Source organism: Diceros bicornis, chromosome 12 (assembly GCF_020826845.1).
Source record: "Diceros bicornis minor isolate mBicDic1 chromosome 12, mDicBic1.mat.cur, whole genome shotgun sequence".
Lineage (NCBI taxonomy): Eukaryota > Metazoa > Chordata > Mammalia > Perissodactyla > Rhinocerotidae > Diceros > Diceros bicornis.
In genome coordinates, this window is record NC_080751.1 from 51,289,927 (window position 1) to 51,312,510 (window position 22,584).

General features: G+C 34.3%; 1 protein-coding gene across 6 annotated transcripts in view; it reads left to right on the plus strand.

The window, feature by feature from the left end:
* MEMO1 (mediator of cell motility 1) overlaps positions 1 to 22,584 on the plus strand; it is a 142,403-nt gene that overhangs the window by 113,213 nt on the left and 6,606 nt on the right. For 2 of the 6 annotated variants that reach the window (XM_058551492.1, XM_058551496.1), the window contains 2 exons: positions 6,627 to 6,769; positions 15,097 to 15,173. In XM_058551492.1, coding sequence (XP_058407475.1) covers positions 6,627 to 6,769; positions 15,097 to 15,173 — 220 coding nt within the window. Of the gene's footprint in view, positions 1 to 6,626; positions 6,770 to 11,800; positions 12,342 to 15,096; positions 15,175 to 22,042; positions 22,287 to 22,584 lie in introns of those variants that run through there. The other 4 variants (XR_009221709.1, XM_058551493.1, XM_058551494.1 and 1 more) reach the window with 4 other exon arrangements.

Genomic DNA, 22,584 nt, shown 5'->3' on the forward strand with positions numbered 1-22,584 from the left:
CCTCAAGCGAAAAATGAGGAAGATTGCCAACAGATGTTAGCACTGGGTGACTCTTCCTCACCAAAATAAATAAAGATAAAAGTAAAAGAAGAGAGGAGAATAAATCATATAGTAGTATTATTGTGGTGACAGTCTCAGCACTTTAGCAATAAGGATACTTTTCCTTGTGACTGGCTTAGTTATGATTTGTTTCATTCTCACCTTGAGAAGCTCTGGACTGCTTCTGAAATCTTTGGGAAATTAAAAGTATTTGTATAGGGCCGGCCCTGTGGCTTAGCGGTTAAGTGCCCACGCTCCGCTGCTGGCGACCCCGGGGTTCGGATCCCGGGTGCACGCCGGTGCACCGCTTCTCTGGCAATGCTGAGGCCGCGTCCCACATACAGCAACTAGAAGGATGTGCAGCTGTGACATACAACTATCTACTGGGGCTTTGGGGGAAAATAAATAAATAAATTATAAAAAAAAGAAATATTTGTATAGAGGAGAAAATTCTCATATTTGTCAATGTTCAGGGGAGAAATGTCAAATTAATGCTAGAGGAAGAATAAGCAAATAACTATTTGTATGCAGTATTTCATCTAGTTTAAAATGTCATCAGTTTTAAGATTTCAATTGTTCGTGTACCACCAAGTAAAAACATTGCCAATTTAATTATTTTCTTATTACTTAGAATATTTATATTAGAATTCACATTTTTTTTCTTGTGATGAAGACTTTTAAGATCTCTTAGCAACTTTCAAATATGCGATACAGTATTATTAGCTATGGAATTAACTGGAACTATACTAACTGTAGAATTCACATTTTTATATTAGAATTTTTATGTTAGAATTTAAACTTTTCATGCTCTGTACCAGTAAGAGCATTGGTGATATAGTGATATTGTTTGTTTTTAAAGAGAGTGCTCCACTGTTGGTTCTGGGATTTCAATTCTTTTTAGTCTGTTACACATTTGGATATATTAATTTTCTGCAGCATGGTTTAAGGTATAGGACAGAAAAAGAAGGGATAAAACTTTCCTCTACATTACTAAAGTGCTCACAAGCGCCTTGTAAGGTAAGTATTATTAACTCTATTTTTACTGATGACAAAATTGAGGCTTAGGATAGTTTTAAATAACCTGCTGCAGGTAGCATAGCTTGCAACTGGCAAAGATGTGTTTACTGAAGTATGATATACATCGTATAAAATTCACCCATGTAAGAGTACAACTCAGTGATTTTTAGTAAATTTATAGAGTTGTGCAACCATTCTCACACTCTGGTTTTAGAACATTTTCATTACCCAAAAAAGAAACCTTGTGTCCATGTGAGGACAAGTCTTGCTCCCACTCTCAACCTCAGGCAACTGTTTATCTGCTTTCTGTCTCTGTAGATTTGCATTTCTGGAAATTTCATATAAATGGAATCATATAAAATATAGTCTTTTGTGTCTGTCCTTTTTCACTTAGCATACTGTGTTTGAGGTTCATCCATGTTACAGCATGTATCAGTAATTCATTCCTTTTTATTGCCAAATAGTTATTCCATTATATGAATATAGCACATTTTATTTATCCATTCACCGGTTGATGGACATTTGGATCATTTCCATTTTCGGCTATTAGGAATAATATTATAAACGATTCTTGTATAAGTCTTTATATGAACATATGTTTTTGTTTCTCTTGAATAGGTACTTAGGAATGAAATTGCTTGGTCATATGATAAGTCTATGTTTTAACTCTTTCAGAAACTGCCAAACTGTTTTGACGGCACCATTTTATATTGCAGGAGCAATGCATGAGGGTTCCAGTTTCTCCAGGCTCTGGCCAATACCTATTATTGTCAATCTTTTTGATTACAACCCTTCTCATAGATGTGTAGTTTAACCTCATTATGGTATTAATTTGGATTGCTCCAGTGACTTATGATGTCATGATTAGTCGTTTGTGTATCTTCTTTTGTGAAATGTCTATTCATATATTTTGTCCAAATTTTGTTTTAATTTGATAATTTGTCTTTTTCTGAGTTGTAAGAGATTTTATAATTTCTGGATACAAGTTCTTTATTCATATATATGATTTGCAAAGATTTTTCTCCCGTTGTATGACTTGTCTTTTCATTTTCTTAATGGTGCCTGTTGAAGAGCAAACATTTTTGATAAATTTCGTTTATCATTTTTCTTTCTTATGTGGATTCTGCTTTTGATATCATATTTAAGAAATCTTTGCCTAATCCAAGGTCACAGAGATTTTCTCTTCGGGAACGGGAATCAGCAAACTACAGCCTGCAGACCACATCAGGCCCACAACTTGTTATTGTAAATGTTTTATTGGAACATAGCCACACCCATTTATTTATGTATTGTCTATGGCTACTTTCCCTTTACAGTGACAGTTGAGGCGTTGCTACAGAGATTGTATGGCCCAGAAAACCTAATATATTAATTTATGGCCCCCTTCGAAAGATGTTTTCTGACCCCTATTCTAGAAGTGTTACAATTTTAGCTCTTATAGTTATTCTGTGATCCAGTTTGAGATGTATTTTGTGTATGGTATGAGGTAAAAGTCCAAGTTCACTTGTTTTCATATGGATATGCAGTTATCCCAGTACCATTTGTTGAAAAGACTATTCTGTGAGTAATGAGTCATTTTTCTTTTGCTACATTTAAGATTTTCTCCTTACCTTTGGTTTTCCTCAGTTTTGTTGTGATGTGTCTAGGTGGGGATCTCTTTGTGCTTATCCTACTTTGGGTTGTTGAGTTTCTTGGATCTTTAGATTAATGTTTCTGATGAAATTTGAAAAGTTTTCAGCCATTATTTCTCCTAATATTTTTACTGTACCTTTTCTGAGACCCTTGTTGTATGCATCCTGGTTTGTTTGATGTTGTCTACACAATACTCTGTTCACTTTTTCAGTCTTTTTTCCCCTCTGTTCTTTAGATGTGATAATTTATTTTATCTTTAATTTCACTGATTCTTTATGTAATACCGAATCTGCTCTTCAGACCATCTAGTGAATTTTTCATTTTAGTTATACTTTTCAACTCTAAAATTTCCATTTGGTTCTTTTTAATACTTTGCATTTCTTTGTTGGTATTTACTAGTTGTTTAGTCATTGTCATCATATATATATGTAGAGAGAGAGACAAACATGTATATATGTTTTTTAACTTTTTTAAGCATAGTTTCCTCTATTTCTTTGAACATATTTATAATAACTATTTTCAAGTCTTTGTCTGCTACATTCACTATCTGGTCCCACTTGGATACAGCTTCTACTGGTTGTTCTTTTTTTTCCCCTAAGAATGGGTCACAGTTTCCTGTTTCTTTGGCTCGTAATTTTTTCTTGAAACTGGACTTTTTACATAGTATATTGTAGCAACTCAACTCTGATTTTATTAATTTCTTCTGGTGGTGGTGGTGGTGGTTGTTTCATTCATTCATACATTCATTTTTTTTAAAGTAACTTTCGTGGACTCTATCTGCAGAATCTCTCTCTCTCACAATGTGTGGCTACTGATGTATCTCCTCAGCTTTTAAGAAATTCTTGTTTATACTGTTCACCTCAGCTTTCTAGAGATCGCCCCTGGGGCCGACCCCGTGGCGTAGTGGTTAAGTGCGCGGGCTCCACTGCTGGTGGCCCGGGTTCGGATCCCAGGCGGGGACCGAGGCACCACTTGTCAGGCCGTGCTGTGGCAGTGTCCCATATAAAGTGGAGGAAGATAGGCACAGATGTTAGCCCAGGGCCAGTCTTCCTCAGCAAAAAGGGGAGGATTGGCATGAATGTTAGCTCAGGGCTGATCTTCCTCACAAAAAGAAAAAAAATAGAGTTTGCCCCTGTGTCTGCATTGCTTAGTGCTTAGGTAATGATTAGTTGGAGATTGTACTTGAACACCTTGAGCCAGTAAGGCTTTCAACCTCTGTTGGTGGACTCTGTGTGTTTTGGGAAGCACATTGGAAGTTCAGGCCATTTTCAAGTTTGCCTCCTTTACTTTCTGTTGGGTCTTCTCCTGTCTCTTGTGCATGCATACAGATTTCCAGTTAGCCAGGGATGTCTGAGACTTGATCTCTCTCAGGTCTCTACTTTCCCTTGTGCTTGCTCTCACCCTCCCAATTAGCTGGCATTTTGAGGAAGCTTGGGACCTTTTGGGTTTCCCCTGCAAGTATGTGCTATCTCCTAGTCAGCCAGTGTTGTGTGGAGGGCATCAATCCTCTCCTCAGAATATGTGAATTTACCAAGTCCCTCTATGGCTCTCTCCTTTCCAGGATTGCCCTGTTAAATACTCCCTGAGGTAGTCCTCAGGCTTGTGGCTTACCTCATACAGTAATCTCAGGCTACAAGAGCTGCAGCTTTTCTGCTTCCTGATGGGTGTGGTTTTCTGTTCTTTGCTGGAAATCAGAGTCAAGTCTCTTAAGCAGTGAAGCTGCTGGTTTTCACAGCCACCCTCACCTTGCTGGAACTACCATGTTTGTGGAGCAGGGGAGAGGGATGGAGGCGGCTCCTGGTAAGATGCCATACTTCCACTGTTCTTTCCAAGAAGTTCAGTTATTTTTCATGAATAAGCTTTTCTCATTGTGTTTTTTGCCTTTGGTTGATTTCTAGAGCACAAATGGGTGTTTTTTTTTACAGTTTTATCCAGTTTTATATTGTTTTTTGAGGGCGAGATTTTGTACTCCTTCACTAGGGAGGACCAACTTTGCAACTTGGATTCTAAAACCTAGAAATATTACATTTCAAAGCCAAAGGCTCTTTTGTCTAATTCATGCTTTGTGAGGATAGAGAACAATAGGTAATTTTTTAAGAGAAATGACAAAGAAAGGTGGATGGATGAATCTTGATCCAAAGCTTAGATTTCTAAGTAGTATGACGCTTTTACCTCTGTATAGGTAGATTTGCAAGCTCAAACTAAAGTTCATCGAATGATTTGGTGGCTCTTGTGGAAAGCAGACATGTGTTGTTTCTTCAGAGTGAGCCAACCATTGTTGACCAAGTACTTTCCTTATAGTGTTTGCTTGGTAACAGTTTTGTGAAATAGGTATTGTAATTAGGATCATTTTACAGATAAGGAAATAAACTTTTAGGTTAGTTAGTGACTTACCCATGCCTTCAACATTTGTATGTGAGAGAGATAGTACTTGAACCCATTTCTTCTGACTTCGTTTTTTGTATTCTATATAACTGCTTTCCTACCATGTTGTAATTACTTGCAGACTCTTTGATGATCTTAGTGTATTTATTTATGTAGGTAGTACTTGAAGTTAGAACAGTTCATAACAATCTTCTTAAATTTTTACTAGAGCTCAAATTCTTTTCTTTCAAATGGTAATCATTCTTAGCTTATCGAAGAGCCCCTATTCATTCATGCAGTTGTGAAGCAAACTGGTAAGAGTCAGAGAAAGAGATATCCCATGGCAGCTTCCTCTGCCAGCTTCCTCTTTTTTTCTTACTCCATAGATGCAGATTCTGCCCAAGAAGCCCCTGCATTGCAGAGGGACTGGAGATCTGTATGATCTGTTTATTTCGCAATTGACAAGGGTAAGGGGGCCTTAATGGGGGAGGCGCTTGGGTGCCCTAAATTTAGCTTTTATGAAGCTGGGCTAACATTTGTTTTGGAAATACTTAAACTTAGTATTTTTAAAAACCCTTTTATGAATTCCATTTGTCCTACATCAGTTAAGTGTCAGGTTATCATCTTAAAAAACATTTATTATAATGGTGATTTTTTTTTTTTTTTAAAGTCCTGTTCAGAACAAGTCAGACAAACATGATTCACATTTCTAAAATTCCAAATCTGGGATCATTTAGAATATAAATAATATTGAATATATGTATGTAAAATTTCACTACAATGAAATTTTAAGAGGTTTTAGATAAATGTCTATTTCTGTAGCCCGTCATAGTTATTCTTTATTAATCTGCTCTGTTCCTTTTCCATAAATCTGTCAATCTGTAGAGTGAAAAAGGGACTTGTGGTTATACCATAAACATTGTGGGTGGGTGTGGTGTCTTCTTCTGACTACTAGAAATTAATACCTACTTCCTTGAATTCTATGTCCAACCTAGATACCAGTGAAATTTGAGTTGTATCTTCAGACTGTCCTGTATCTGTTTATTAGTATAGGTGTAAGGTGCAGTTGGTGAATCTCATGAGAGCCAAGATTAAGTTTTGTAGGTCTCACTTGGCAAGTTTGTAGAACAAGTGCCAGAAATGGTGGTATTCATAGTAGGATAGGATTAAAATAGGTGAGGAAGAGTTTAATGCTCTTTTAAAATTGCAGAAGGTCCAGGCAGATGATTGTAGCTTTGATGAATAGTTGAGAAGACTCGACTTGGTCATGGTCTGATGGGCTTATTTTTGTTTTTGAGGATATTGTTATACCTGGTAGTGAAATAGCTTTGTTTACCTAAAGAAGTATTGTACATTTCTGTAATTTAAATAGATATTTTTAGTATTCTGTACCTCTTGTATTTTTAAATGGTCTTCTTTAAACATTTAATTTATAGGTTTTAAGAATTCAACAATATTATGTATATTATCCTTACCACTATTAATAAATGTTCCACTTTTTAGTGCCAACACATTGGAAAACTATTTTTATTCTTAAACTTCTTAAATGACTTTTTTTTTCTGTTTTCTTTAAGCCATAAGGATGAGTTTACCATTATTCCTGTACTGGTTGGAGCTCTGAGTGAGTCAAAAGAACAGGAATTCGGAAAACTCTTCAGTAAATATCTAGCGGATCCTAGTAATCTCTTTGTGGTTTCTTCTGATTTCTGCCATTGGGGTAAGTTCTAGATTTTAACATATCATGGTAGATATTATATACTTGTGGTTAAAGGTATCTTTTCATTCTAAGCTCAGATTTTCAGTTCTTGATCGCTTTCCTTAGAAAGTTTTACTTTTAGCAGCAATGTTTAAAAGTGAATAAAAGTCTTTTGGTCATTTAAAAAGGATCAGATTATAATAGTGGATTATGGATACATTTCCAAAGGCGACTGGTATAATTGGATTCACACTGTGAGGGCATCCTTGCTTAGACACTTAACATTAGTGGAAGTTAAGATCTTGTAACCCCATTTCCAGGTAGAGTTGTATGGTAGATTCGGTGAAGTTAGTTTTTGGTGGATAAAATAAGTGTTCTTCTTTAGAACGTAGAAGAGCATGGTCTGCTATGCCAGTGCTTTTCCACATTTCTTCTTTTGTAATTAGTCTTTTTTTCTTTCTTTTTTTTTTCCTTCAGTACTTAATTTTTGCCCATAGTTGTCTTCAGTTTAGAGCTTCCCTCCAAAGATTGTAACATGTTGGCTGTTAGCACTGTGGTCTTTATTGGTAATGGTTTATAAGGATAAGAACTCTTACGTGATTTTTTTTATTATTATGAATTAAAAGAATAAGGAAGCTTCACAGTGAATAGATCATAAAGGAAGTGAGACATTTGTGGATGCCTCTTTTAGTAAATTTTGTTTTTTAAATTCTTTGAATACAGTTTGCTCTCATTTATCCATTACTGTTCTAGAATATTTCTGAATCCTGTTCCTTTTAGGACATCTCTTTGACTCATTTATTCATTGGTTTAAGGATGCCAATATCTATTCATTCCCCAGTTATTTCTTTGGTTATAGAGAAAACATAAGGCACAAGACCAGAATTTTAAGATAGAGTGCTAGAATGGCCAGGAAAACATCCTCAATGAGGATAGGGAGCCCTGGCTTTTACACGTCTTACCCATTGATTGCCAGAGTTGATTCAATATTTATCTGGCCTGGTTAGGCTGGTATCTTCTTCTCTTACCTCATGCTTGAGATTTCAGTTCAACAGAACCATTCTCTCTAATGGCATAGATAAGTCTTTTTGTTTAAGGCACTAATTTCTCAACTGGGGCTTATTGTCTTCCCAGGAGGATTTGGAAATGCTGGAGACATTTTTGGTCATCACAACTGGGATGGGGGTGGAAGGTGGGGATGCTGTTGGCATTTAGTGAGTAGAGTCCAGAGAAGCTGCTAAATAAACAGCCTACAATGCACAGGACAGCCCCCACATCAAAGAATTATCCTGCCCAAAATGTTAATAGTGCTGAAGTTGGGAAGCCCTGGTTTAGGGTGTGTAGGTGGCTGTGCAACCTTGCCAAACTCCTTAAGAGGTTCTCAGGGTTCTTTAGTAACAAATTCTGTTGGCTAGTTGGTTTGTTCCCTTTGGCAGAACTTACGTTTTATGGATATAAATATATTACTTAGATCTGAGGGCTAGGTAGATGCTTAAAAAGAGTTCTTTTCTTGGGAATTCTGAAGTTTAATAGTAGTTGATCTTAAAAACTAAGGAATATCATTATTGAAAAAAGGGCTGTTTTTCTTAGTATTGTGAATTTGCATTGGTAATAAAGCATATCCATATGTTTTAGAAATTAAAAATTCTTGAAGCATGTGCCCCCTCCCTCTTCATTTTTAAGGCTGTTATGAATCACTATAAATCACTATGATTTCAATAATTAGTTCCCCTGATATTGTTCTTCAGAGTCTAAGCTCTCCCTCTAGGTTGGCACTATGTGCAACCACAACATAAATCGAAATAAAACATCAGTAGATGTCTTAATAGTGCTCTTTTCTGTAGAATCATCCTTTTTACCTCATTAATGAATTCTAAAGCAACCAAACCCTAGTCTACTACTATATTTAAGTACAATGTTGAGAGAGAAAAATGAAAAATGTTTTACATTGTTCCTAGATTCTCAGAAAATTATTTTAGGCCATTTGCTCTCCTGATTTCTGGAAAATTTTGGTATTTAAATTATAAGATAGAATCTCCTGCTAATAATTACAAAAAAGGACTCAAAATTTCCAAATGTTGATAAATGTTAGCTATGGGAATTATCCAGAGACTGAAACATATTTATGTTTACGTTTGGCGGTTGAATAATAGAACTTTTCCAAATGTTTATTTTTTTTAGTATCACTATCACTAACAGTACTCACTGAGTGCTTCCTTTGTGCTTATGGAAAGCACTATACTTATTCTTATTAGGAAATTTGATGGAGGTTTGGGGGTAAGTGGAAGGTGTTGCGTGGATGCTATTCCAAAATCGGTAGTCTCCTTTCTGTAAGAGTAATAATAACTGTCATTCTTGTAAAGTAAGATTCATTTTCTATTTTACATGCCTATTGAAGTACTATGAATCATTGGCTAGTTATCGGTTAAACTGTCTTTACTTAGAAATTAAGTTTCATATTTCTTGAATTCATTCTCTAGTGGCATTGATCATCTTTTCTAAATTAATGAGTGCTATATTCCCATCTCAAAAATCTAGCTTTTTCTTATGAACATAATGCTTAGTGGTTTCTTCTTTTTCTTTTTTTAACGATACTATACAGATTGATTTTGCCATACCAGCGTAATGATAACAACTGAATTCTAAATCATTTCACAGGAAGTATTCCATTCCATAAGTACTCAGAGACCTTAAAAGTTTCATTGAGTTAGGCTCTTAACACACTCCACATTTCTAAATAGCTGATTTTTGAAGAAAAATCACCTAATTGATAATGGTACAGTTGACAAATCACCCAGATACATACAGTGGAATTTTTTTGTTCTTTTTGTTGAATAATATGTTAGAGTACTGGCAGTGATGACATTTTTCACTTCTAGTTGTTGTTTCTCTTTGTATTTTTGTCCAGCTTCTGTGAAGAATAGAGAGAGAAACTTGGTGATAGAGACAGTTGGGGAGGCCTATATGTAATTGGAAGGATTTTGCCTTGTTGATGTTATTTGTTAGCCAATGTCCATTACAAGAATGACTTTTTTTTTTTTAATTTTATTTATTTATTTTTCCCCCAAAGCCCCAGTAGATACTTGTATGTCATAGCTGCACATCCCTCTAGTTGCTGTATGTGGGACACGGCCTCAGCATGGCCGGACAAGCGGTGCGTTGGTGTGTGCCCGGGATCTGAACCTGGGCCGCCAGTAGCGGAGCACGTGCGCTTAACCGCTAAACCACGGGACTGGCCCTAAGAATGACTTTTTTTTTTAAGTGTATTTTGCTTTAAAGATGTTCATCTTTCAGATCCCGTTTAACTTTTATTTAGACTTGAAAGAGACATTAGGGAGATAAAAAATAGAAAGTTTTCTTTTTGGGTGAGACAAGCCAAGGGATAGTTGGGAGCACAGATGCTGTTATTCTCCTTCTTTCTATCCTCTCATTTGCCTTCTCCCCAAAAAACCTGTATTTCAGTTCCTGCCTTGTATCTTATCGTTAGTCTCGATGCATATGAAAATGCATTAGTCGGCTCAATAGGATGGTGTTTCCCTGGTAACACTTACAATGATCCTGCCTCATTTCACCTGTCCTGCTACTATCAGGAACAGTGGCATAAGTAAAAGGACGTTGGCTGCTAGTATTTGATTTTTACTATGGTTAAGTAATGTTGTGTACTTAAGTTCCACATCCTGTAGGATGGTTCCATAGAAGAGAATTTTGTCTGGACCTGTTTAGTTTTTCTAATTAGTAGAATTTTCATTCTATTTTCCTAAGTTTCATTTTTACTCTTCTCTATATTTACTGTTAATATTTGTGTTTTCCTGACCTCCCTGAAATTTATATTTCCAAATTTAGGTTATTGACAGCTTTCATTAACATAATTTTTAGTTAACTTCTAAAAAGTTTCTAAATGAAACTGGATCTAACAGAACTTGATTCTTTAAAAGTGGATTCATGCATCTATTTAATTTTCCTTTTATGGTAGTTTTAAGTGCAAATCAATTTCAATAAATTTACTTGGTAAATGATAATGGTAAATTATATTATTTTCTTAAAATATGAATAAATTTCACTACAGTCACTTTAGCAGTTTTGAATTTTATCTACAAACATATTTGTCTAGGTTTACATAATTGTTTTTTCATAAATATGTGCCACTTATTAAAAGTGATGTTCCCCTAAATATTTATGATATTTATGTCTTTAGTCAGATTTATAGTTTAATATATATTAAAAAATAAGTTTTCATGCATACTCTTCTTCCTTTCTTTTGTTAGTCTCCTGGGTATGAGGGTATTACTATTTTCTAAATATTTAAGTTGGTTTGAGTGTAAGTTAGCTAATTCCTGAAATATATCTTAATCCAAGCTTTCATATTTGTCTTCTCAAATATTTGTACATACTGAATTCACATATTTAGGTTTTTGATCTTTTGTAAGTTTGAGAGAAGGCTAATACTTTTACATTATAACTAAGACTTCAGAATGAAAGGACTATAGTATTTTGCTTATGAAAATGATTATTTGATGCTACTTAGATAATATTTCCTTTATGAAATACATTTTTTCTTTGGTAGAGATTTCAATTATGAATGTCCTCAGTGTAGGTCCTTAGTATAGAATAGCCTGTTACTCTTCTCTCACAGGTTGTTGTGAGGTTTATCTCAAATATTTGAAAACATTTCAACATATAAACGTAAAATGATTAAGTGAATGTATAACAGTACAATTTTCACTGGACATACAACTGAAAGTCTGTCTTATTGACTGATCTTTTGGGGCTTTATAGATCAACTTTCCAAGCTCATTCATTGTTTATTTCTGCAATCCAGTGTTTAGCTTAATGTTGAGGTAATTAATACTTTTTTACTTTTTGTTTTGAGGTACTTAAAAGTAGTATTGGTTCTTGTACCATTCATTGTTATGTTTGTCCTCATTAGTTGATTGTTGTGTGTTAAACAGACATCCCTGGAGCTTATTCTCCACACTCTGTGAATCCACTCATTAAAATCACCAGTCACCTTTGGAGATGGGAAAATTACTTACCTGTATTTCTTTTTCTCAGAAAGCGTGCTCTGGAATGGATTCACAAATGAGCTACCCTCCTTCCCTCAAAGAGTAAGGTTTCTGCTTTACAGGATTTTTTTCTTGGGTTATTTTTCCTCTCATCTTTTGAATTTGAAAAGAACTGAGGGAAGGCACCTGAAGAAACTACTGACATACTCACTAGGGGAGTTCCAAAGCTTGTGCTGCCCCTAGGGGCAGTGTCAATGGCTCTTAAAGCTAGAAAGCTCATACTTGGAGTTGAAACAGGGGCTCAAAGAATCCATTTTCCCAGTGTACCTTCTGAAAGGATAAGTTTCAGGTAAGTAATTTTCTCTTACTACGTGATATGCTTTATTCATACTTATAGAAGTACACAAGTCCAGTTTTCCAGGTACATAGGCAACTGTATTTGTTCAGTTTAGATGCATAAGCTCTACTGAATGTTAGAAATGTTGTAAAACAAAATATATCTGCTCATGAGGTACATGAAATCATAATATATTTTAAATCAACAATAAATATTTAATTAAAGGTGCATTTATGGTCAGTGTATGTGGTAGTGTTGCCATTTATTTTATTTCTTATAAATAAAATCTTGATCAACTTAATTTTTTAGGAATTAGAAACAAAAAAAGATCTTTTGAACTCAAATTCCAAGTGGTGTTTAATTAAAGTTAGTTACCTACATACATACATACATACAGGCTAAGGTGATGGCAACTATTTATTTCAAATTAGATGCTTTCTGTAAGTATATTGACCAGAATGAATTACTCAAGTAATTTTTAAATATTTGTACAGTTTTTAAAAATTATCATGAGACAGTTTGAGCTGTTGTGAGATATTGTCTTAGTGTAGTAGCTATATGTAGTGTGGACTTAGCTTCTTAACTGATATATTCTTTAGAGCTCATCAGATATTTCTACTCAATTCTTCAGCTACTAAATGTGATGTGGCTATTAAAGAGTAGCAAAAAGTTGATAGCAAAATATTAAACATTTGCTCGTTGATTTTCTGTGCACTTTATCATTCTTATTAAATCACATGTTGATTTAGTATCTTAAAGTATTTCAAAAATTCTATGTACTTGTCTCTTACTTCAGAAGTAGTTTTTAAGTGAAAGTTACATTGTAAATGGTCCATATGAACAAGACAACATTTTAAAACATGGTTACACTTTTCACTTACGATTAGGGCAAGTTAGACCAACTTCAACCGTTTGAAACAGCAGCTCTGAACTTAGGAATAAACAGAAAGGGGTTTTGAGTAGCAAATGACTATCACAAAGTACATGCATTTTTCTCTGCACCTGAGAGTAGCAGTCTTCAGATAAGACACTTATGTCCCAGTCACAAGGATTGTTGAAGCTAAAGCTAACAGCTATCTCCAGAAGCAAGAAAAAGAGAATACATTAGTATAAACTTGAAGCAGTTCAGATTCAAAGAATACTCATCTTGATTTCTTCCAAGGATATTACTCTTACTACAGTGACAGTGACAGAATTTTCTTATCTAAGATTATTCATTTAATTGTTCATTCATTTCACAGAAGATTTTGGACAGCTTTATCAGAAGAACTTTGAAATAGTAGAAATTTAGTACCAATGATTTGAATCAATAAATTGTTGTGACAGACTTTAGATTTGGCTTTGAGCCTTCTGACAGCCACCTAGCAAATAGGAAAAATAGGGTCTATATATAGTTCTCATTATTAGGTAGGAAGAAATACATACATTCTTTAAAGAAAAACAAAGCTATAACTAACTCTAAATTTTGAGGGAAATGTCTGATGAATTATTTAATGTAGGGGCATTGAGTGATGTATTGTCACTGTCTAAGAATGTTTTTAGTGCAAGGACTGTAATGGATCTCATAGTTACGGCAATATGCAGTAATCTTCAATGTTAATGAAAAAAGGTTGTTATATTCGGAAAGCAGATAATTGTCTCAGAACTCTGTTGCTTGATTCTAGGATATCATGAATTTTAGGATGCCATATTGATTTAATAATGGCTCTTGGGGGAAAATAAGAACTGCCGCATTGAGGAATTGTACATATTAATGTATGTGAAAAGTTAAGGAAATATGATATATTGTAGAAAGGTGACCATCAAAAGTGCTCAGCATCAACAAGTAAATAAAAGGTTAAGAAATGTGATGTGTGGTTTTTCCAAAATTGGACGTTAAAAGGGTTTTATAATTTTGCATTGCTCATTATTTATAAGATGATATTTTTTAGTAAAATAAACAGAAAACTTAAAAATCATAATTATACAAAGAAACCCATCTCCTCAGATGTGAGGATAATAATTGGGCATGTGAACATTGCTCTAAAAATGAAGCACAAGGCACAGTGTGTGCATACATGATTGGTGTACTCTAATACCTTTAGAAATGCATTTTGGTGAATCTTTAAAAATAAGGAAGTAAACAAGTAATGAGTTCTTAGAAATAAAGGCATCATTGAAATATAGGTTTAGATGTATCTGAAATACAGCATAGTCAGTTGAAGAACAAACTACAATTAGTTATGGATCTGTTTAACGTTTGGTTTTCATATGACTATAGTAGGAAGCAAAATTTATTTCCTGAGCCTTTGTTTTCTGTCTTCTTTTTAATCTTCTTCCATTTTACTCTCTCTGTTCTTTGGAGAACGGCTAAACATTGAATGTTCTGTGCTTGTGCCCTTATTTTGATTTTACTGTTAGAATAGGACTATTTAATTATATTTGTCCTTTTGTTCACCCTATTTTAAGGCACTTGTATTGATCTTTTTCCAAGTAGAAAGTTTTGCAAAAATAAGATAAATTTTTAAATTGAGGTCATAAAAATCACACAGGCCACTTGTATCTCTGGCCTACACTTTTTTTCTGTAATAGAAATCAAATCTTTGCATTTGTACAGCAAAAGCTAAGCTTTCATTGATTTGTTACATTGAGATAGTTTCCTTAAACCAAATTTTCTTGAATCATATTCTTTGGGTTTACTTTCCATTGTAGACTGATATAATATGTTTAACAATGCTTCTAACTTTAAAGCTGTTTTGTTTCCTTAGTCTTTTGTATTGCTTGTGACTTTAAGGTTCTACAATGAAATAGTTTTTAACATCATAAAACACTGGTGATATATCATTTCTTTACTACCTTCCCAAATATGCCTTTTATTTTTATGTACAAGGGCTCTTGGGAATGATTCTCTCAGAGGCTTAAGCTGTGCTTTGCCTTCCGTGAGAACTGAAAGTATTTGGTAAGCGCTTGCTTTCTTTTTAGCTTCTAATTTTTCCCTATTTTATTTTGTACATGATATTTGTTTCAAGGTCAAAGGTTCCGTTACAGTTACTATGATGAATCCCAGGGGGAGATTTATAGATCCATTGAACATCTAGATAAAATGGTAAGTCTTTCAGGTGTGGGGTTTTAATGCTCTAAGGTTTTTTCTTTAATTTCAGATTAGTGATTCAAGACAATATGTTGAAATATACAATGGACTAATAATTCTTTCCCTATCTTTAACTAAATGTGCAAAATATAGTTTGTAATCATATGAATATTATAATAAAAATAATCCCTGTTCTATTAGTAGAAATTTTCCTTCATCTTAATTTTATTTGATTAATGAGACTATTTAAGAATAATTAGATAGGATTTTAGGTACTATTTGGGGGAGTGTCGTAGTTTTAGGGACTACAGGTTACTAATGCCATTACTTACTGTTAAGCAGAAACAACCATAGCAAATTCTTAGTTTATTTTATTATTTAATTCTATTTTTTGGCCATTTGGATTTTTCTTAAATGGAATTTCAATTTGTGGTTTTAAATATAGAATTTTAAATATGATTGTATTCTTACCTAGCCCAGGAGTACAGTAGACATTGATCCTGCTCTCATTTTCCTTGAAGTAGTATGGTAGTCATAGTACTTGTTGTAATATTTAAAAAGTCATATAAATCGTTTTGGTATCTACTCATAAGCAGAATATCAAATCTAGCAGATATGTCTCTAACTTGCTCTGACCTTTAACAGATCATTTCAGTTCTCTAGTCCTCAATTCGTCATCTCTAAGATGAGAGACTTGGAGTGGATGGTCTCTAAATTGTTTTTAAACTCTGTCAGCCTTTAAGCTTCTGTATGTTATCTGTTAAAATCAGCTTTACCACTGTATGAAAAGCTTTATGCATATGATTTAAGATATGATATGATTTAATATATTTACAAGAATATTTAAAGTAGATAAAACATTTTAGTAAGGAATCTGGATCTAAACTATAGGTAGATTATATCTTGTAGTATATTTTATTAAAAGCCAAATGGAATGAATGCAAATTTGGTTACTTAGGAGATTTTATCATATTTAAATTTATCTTCTTATTCTAAATCCATATTATGACCTAATACTTTTACCTTCGGAATTTTGTTTGGATTTTAATCTACTGACTTTTCTTGGACTTTATGATTTTGTCATTTCAGTCATTAATTCTTTTCTGACTTTTAGTTCTTATTTTTGTGAGGTTTAGTTCTCAATTGCCTCAGAAAATTTTTCTGATTCTATCATCATTTATCTTCTTCATGTTGCAAATGGTTACTGGGTGTCTACTGTGTGTCTGGTACTGTGTGAAGTATTGAAGATATTAAGAAGCGAAAACATGGTCTCTGAGTTAATGAAACTTACAGTCTAGTTATCCAACAGACTTAGAAAGAAGCTGTGACAATATAGAGATATAAGAGAGATTTAGGAGGTAGTGTGGACACACTGGTCTCCTTACAGTTCCGCGATAATGCCACATATATGCCTGGCTTATGGCTTTTGCCCTTTTTGCACTTGACTGTCTCACTTACCTTATGGCTTTGCTCAGTTTTCATCTTCCCGATGAGGCCTACTGACCATTCTGTTTAATTTTGCATCCTACGTGCCACCCTTTCAGCATTCCCAATCCACCTTCCCCTGCTCCACTTTTTCTTCTAACAAACTAAATATTTACTTATTTGTTACAGTTTTGTTAGTCAGGATTTGTTTTGTTCACTGATGTATCCAAAGTGCTTGGAATAGTGATTAGAACGTAAGTAGGTGTTCAATAAATATTTTTCAAATGAATGAATTAGTGAGTATACTCTTCCTATATACATGATTAAATGAAAACCTTAACTGTGATATCTGAAAGAAAGAAAAGGAAAGTAATTTATAATAAATTAATATATATTTAATAATGTAAATGCCCAGGCACAACTATTTTATTTTATTTTATTTATTATTATTATTTTTAAAGATTTTATTTATTTATTTATTTTTCCCCCCAAAGCCCCAGTAGATTGTTGTATGTCATAGCTGCACATCCTTCTAGTTGCTGTATGTGGGACACGGCCTCAGCATGGCTGGAGAAGCGGTGCGTCGGTGCGTGCCCGGGATCTGAACCCGGGCCGCCAGCAGCGGAGCACGCACACTTAACCGCTAAGCCACGGGGCCGGGGCCGGCCCCAGACACAACTATTTTAGAAGACACGATGAAGTAGTTAGGTGCTTACACATTTTATCATTAATATAACAGCTACAAATACAAACTTAAACAGTTATTTTATATTTGTGACTCACATTAATAAGTTGCATTGCTAGGTGACTTAATTTTCCAAAAGGTGAACAATTCTTAGTAAAACTGTAAATTAAACAGTCTTCCTTCACTTTATGTGATAGTTCCAGTGATAGGAGATCTACTGTATATTAAAATCATGCAAAACTTCTTTGTTTTTGTATATAAAACGGAGGTCGGGTATAGATAATTATAAGCAGATTTTTCACCTACACGGACATGTGAAGGTATTATGGGATGAGAACAATTCTTTGTGTGTGAGACTGTTCTGTATTACAGCACAGTTAGCATCCTTGGACTTCATTCACTAAATCCCCCAATAGCATCTTATAATTATTGGGACAGCCCAAAAAAGTGCTCACAATTTTCCATTATGCTCCTATGGTGAACGATTGTTCTATGACCTTACTTTACTTTGTTTATCTTCTTATTACTATGTGACTTATTGTTTGTTGATTTGTTTGGTGATAATCTCACTTATTAGATTATGAGCTTCATGAGATCAGGATCTTTGTCCATTTTGTATCTGCCTGTCAGTGGGTACTCAATGTATATATTTGTTGAATGAATCAATGGATGAATGGATGGGATGGGGAAGTGGTGAGAAATGAAGCTAGGGAATCTAGAACAAGCTATTCAAAGGATATTAAATAGGAAAGTGATAAAATTAGATTGTATTTGAACAGATCGTATAGCTAGAGTGTAGCAAATGGGTTTAAGGGAGGCCAGAGGAGAAATGAGTAGACTAGTTTGGTAGTCCAGGTGCAAAATGGTAATTTAGACAATGGATGGGGTGGTGATGGTCGAAGAGAGGGACAGAGTGAATGTATTCAGTATATTTAAGAGACAAATTGATGATAGGACCTGGAGATCTGTTGAACTTGTGGGAGAAGGAAGTATCAAGGATAACTCCTAAAGATCTGGCTTATGCTGCTGGTTGGGTGTTCGTACTATTCACTTAGGTCAGAAGCACAAGAGGATAGGACCATGGAGGGAGATCATAAATCCTATTAGGGATATATTTTATTTGCTGTTGCCTTTAAGACATCCAAGTGGATATGTCAATCAAGTAGGCATTTGGATTTTCATTTCACCAATTATTTTTGAGTGCATTTATAGTCCTAGGCACTGGTGGAGATATAATAGTAAACAGGCATACCTCCTGTCACAGAAATTTTACTTTAATGGGAGGAGATACACTTTTTTTTTTTAAAAGGTAAGGATATATATGTTTGTTTCCAGTAGTGATGTGTGCTATACAGAAAATATTAAAAGGGTTTTGAAATAGTAAATGATTCAAGGCTGCCTTAGATTGAGTGATTGGAGAAAGACTTTGCTGAGGAGGAACATTAAACTGAGATACAAATGATAAGAAGGAACAAACCAAGTAAAGATCAGAGGGAAGAGCATTCTAGACAGAAGGAACTGCCAGTGCAAACACCTTAAGATGGGAAAGAGGCTGGTGAGTTAGAAAAAAAGAAAAAAGGCCAGTGTTGCAGGAGTATAGTAGCTAAGGGTAAGAGTTGAAGAAGCTGTGGTAAGAGAAGTAGGCAGGGATCAGATAATGGAGGGCTTTTTATTTCAGGGTAAGACATTTATGTAAGTGCAGTGGGAAGTGAAATGATGTAATTTACATTATTTTAAAGGTCACTCTGGCAGTTGTGTAGAGAATGGATTCTACAGAAGGGCAGGAGTAGTAGCAATGTGCATTGGCAATAGTTTAGGGGAGAGATTATAGTAACTTGGACTGGGATGGTATTAGTGGAAATGGAAAGAATTTGATAGATTTGAGATCTCTTTCAGAATAGTTAACAGGGCTTTGTTAATGGATTGACCGTATTGGTTTGGAGCTCAGAGAAGAGGTCTCGAGCAAGTTTGGGAGTTCTCAACATGTAGATGGTAATTAAAGCCAGGGCAGAGACGAGATTGTCTACTGTAGTAATCCTCAACCCTGCCTTTACAACTGAAATCACCTGTGGAATTTTTCAAAATAGACCTGACCATACTCGCCCCTAGAGATCCCCTTTCAGTGGTGTGGAAAGAGTCCCAACACTGTTATTCCTAAATTAGCTTTATAGGTGAATTTGAACTGGCCTACACTGGCATCTGATCTGTTGAAGTAGAACAAAATTCCCTGTTTATCTTCTCTCTCCTTGTTTTCTATTCAGCTCTTTAAATCATTTGTGAACGTTTATCAGGCAATATTTAATTTTGCAAATGTAAGAATTTGTAAATCAGTGAATTGATGCTTTTAGCACTAAGGAGATATTTCCCCCCAAACATTGGTTTACCTGATGCTCTGAAGTCACTGAACATAATAGCATCCTTTGGAATTCTCTAGAATTGTGTTCATATTTAAATACTTCAATATTATTTGTTATTCTGTATATATGTTATGTATAAACATACTTAACAATTCTTTTAGCCTTTCTTCTAACTCTATGTTGATTGTTAGTGTATATTAAGACTAGCTTTATTTATTTTTCTTTATGTATCTGATCAGTCAAATAGATAGACCTTGGTTTCTTACTTTGAGGCTGAGTAAAAAGAGTAACATTTACCTATTGACATGATTTTCATAACTTCTGAAATTGTTACCTTTTCTGCTAGCTTTTAAGTCTTTGAAACTAGAAATTTTTGTTCATAAATATAAGTAAAACTAGTAAGGTTTAGGTTGATTTTTAAATCTGCATCTCATTTACCTTTAGATGTCCAAAATTTCCAGAGAGTAACTTGAAAAATTTTGTTTAAATAGCCTGGAATACAATATTTGAATAAATATTGAGTATTTTCTTCATATTAATATGCTTGAATTTACCATTTGATAATAACATTTGACTTGGAGTTGATTTTTTTGGTCCATTTATTCAAACATTTCTATTTATTTATTTATTTATTTTGTGAGGAAGACCAGCCCTGAGCTAACATCCTATGCCAATCCTCCTCTTTTTTGCTGAGGAAGACCGGCCCTGGACTGACATCTGTGCCTATCTTCCTCTACTTTATATGGGATGCCGCCACAGCATGGCTTAACAAGCGGTGCATCGGTGCGCGCATGGGATCCGAACCGGTGAACCCCTGGCCGCCGCAGCGGAGCGCACGCACTTAACTGCTTGTGCCACTGGGCTGGCCCCGAAACATTTCTATTTATGTATAGAATTTTTAAATGGCTCATAAGTATTCTGTTCTATTATTAGCATACTGTTAATTCAAGTTATGAGTCAACCCTGGGAATTAGAATAAATGGGTTAAAATAATAATAATAATGGTTAGCTCTATACGTATACTCATGTATGTTTTTATACATATATGAACGTATGTACACTCACTGTTATGCAGACTCATATAATGTGTTTACTTAATTGATTTATATAACTAAATGGTGAATATCCCTCTGTATATTCCTTTTCTAAAGTGTCATTTTATGTTATAAATAACTTCATTCGAGAACCAATATCTTAGTTTCTATATGCAGTCTTTTCAGAGCAAATATAATTGGATGGTTCTCTATATAAATATTACAAAAATGTTAGAAATTTTGAATTGTAATATGTAATTATACATTTTGAAAGTTTGATAGAGTGAAAAATTTTTTTGAAGTATAAAATTTTAGATTTAAAAATTAGTGTGTTAATTAAGTTTTTGGTCCTTTTTTTGTTATTAGGAAAGTCTTATTAAATGCGATTATTAAAATGCTAGAAAATAAATAGAAGTGTTCCTACGTTCCAAAAGAAAAGAAAAATAGCTATTCTTCTTATTGCAAAATGTTTATATATGTAGCATTTGAATATCTTGGACATCAATTATGTGGAAAAAATACATAAAGAAAGAAAAATATATAGGAAAACAAACTGGATCTTCCAAATGTATAGTTGGGGAAAAGATAAGTAACTAGTTGTAGACGTAGATTCTGGAATTCTTATAATATTATTGGCTGCTATGTTTTTTGGTAGTTAGTACTTTGCAATTTCAGTAATTACAGTGACCAAAGCAGAACATATTTTAAGACATTGATTTTTGTGAACTTTTTAGATTACATACTTGAAACATTGGTCATACTTATACATAGTTTATATATATATACATGATCACATGTTATTTTTTCTGTTCCACTTTTGATGTAGACCAGTGTTTCATTATAGACATTGGCAAATTATTTATGATTTGGAAGAGAGAATCTGAAAATGTCACTATAGTCATCCTTATAACTTCTTTTCCTTCCAAATTTATTAGTAGTCACTTCATTTGATTTAAACTTCAGCTGCATTTCTTCCTTTCTTCCTACTCTTTTGAAAGTGAAATTGTTCACGTTTGTCTACTCATACTTTTTTCTCTTGAACTTAGGCCATTCGTTTCTTTAGTAGGTTTTATAACATCATCTTTAAGATAGTTATGTATTAGTATATTGCTTCTTAGCACTGCTATTTTTAGGATTTTTTTTTTCTATAAAATTTCTTTCATTATAAGATTTTATCTTGATGCCTCTTAAAGAAACCAGAATATTTTCTTTTCTGACTTCACTTCCCTAAATTTGTACCCATCTCTCCAATATAAATATATGTCCTTACTTTAAAAAATGAGGCCACAGTCCTAATGATTTGATAATATGGTGATTAATTATGTGTTCAAAATTAAAAGACATGATTCTAGTTCTTCTTTCCTTTTTTTTTTTGTGAGGAAGCTCAGCCCTGAGCTAACATCCATGCCAATCCTTCCTCTTTTTGCTGAAGAAGACTGGCCCTGGGCTAACATCCGTGCCCATCTTCCTCTGTTTTATGCGGGATGCCGCCACAGCATGGCCTGACAAGCGGTGCGTCGGTGGGCGCCCAGGATCCGAACCCGGGCCACCAGCAGTGGAGCACGTGCACTTAACTGCTACGCCACTGGGCCAGCCTCTAGTTCTTATTTCTTAAAGGTCTCTAAAAAAATTCTGCTACTTTTTTGTTTGTTACTTTAGAGGTAGATTACTTCTGGGTGGTAGTATTTAAAATGAAATAAAATTTCAATTAAATATTTTATTATATATAGATAAACTATTTTAAAAGGGAAGATCTTTGTTGTCTTATCAGAGTCCTGAATTTGCAGATCTGTCCGTTAAAACTGTGTACTCAATTTAGGATTGCCTCTTTGGATTTGACATTAGAAGCTTTTACCCGTTACTTGGAGAGTCAGCACGATGATAGATTTCCTCTGTCCTTGTCCCCATTAAGGTAGGCAGTTAGC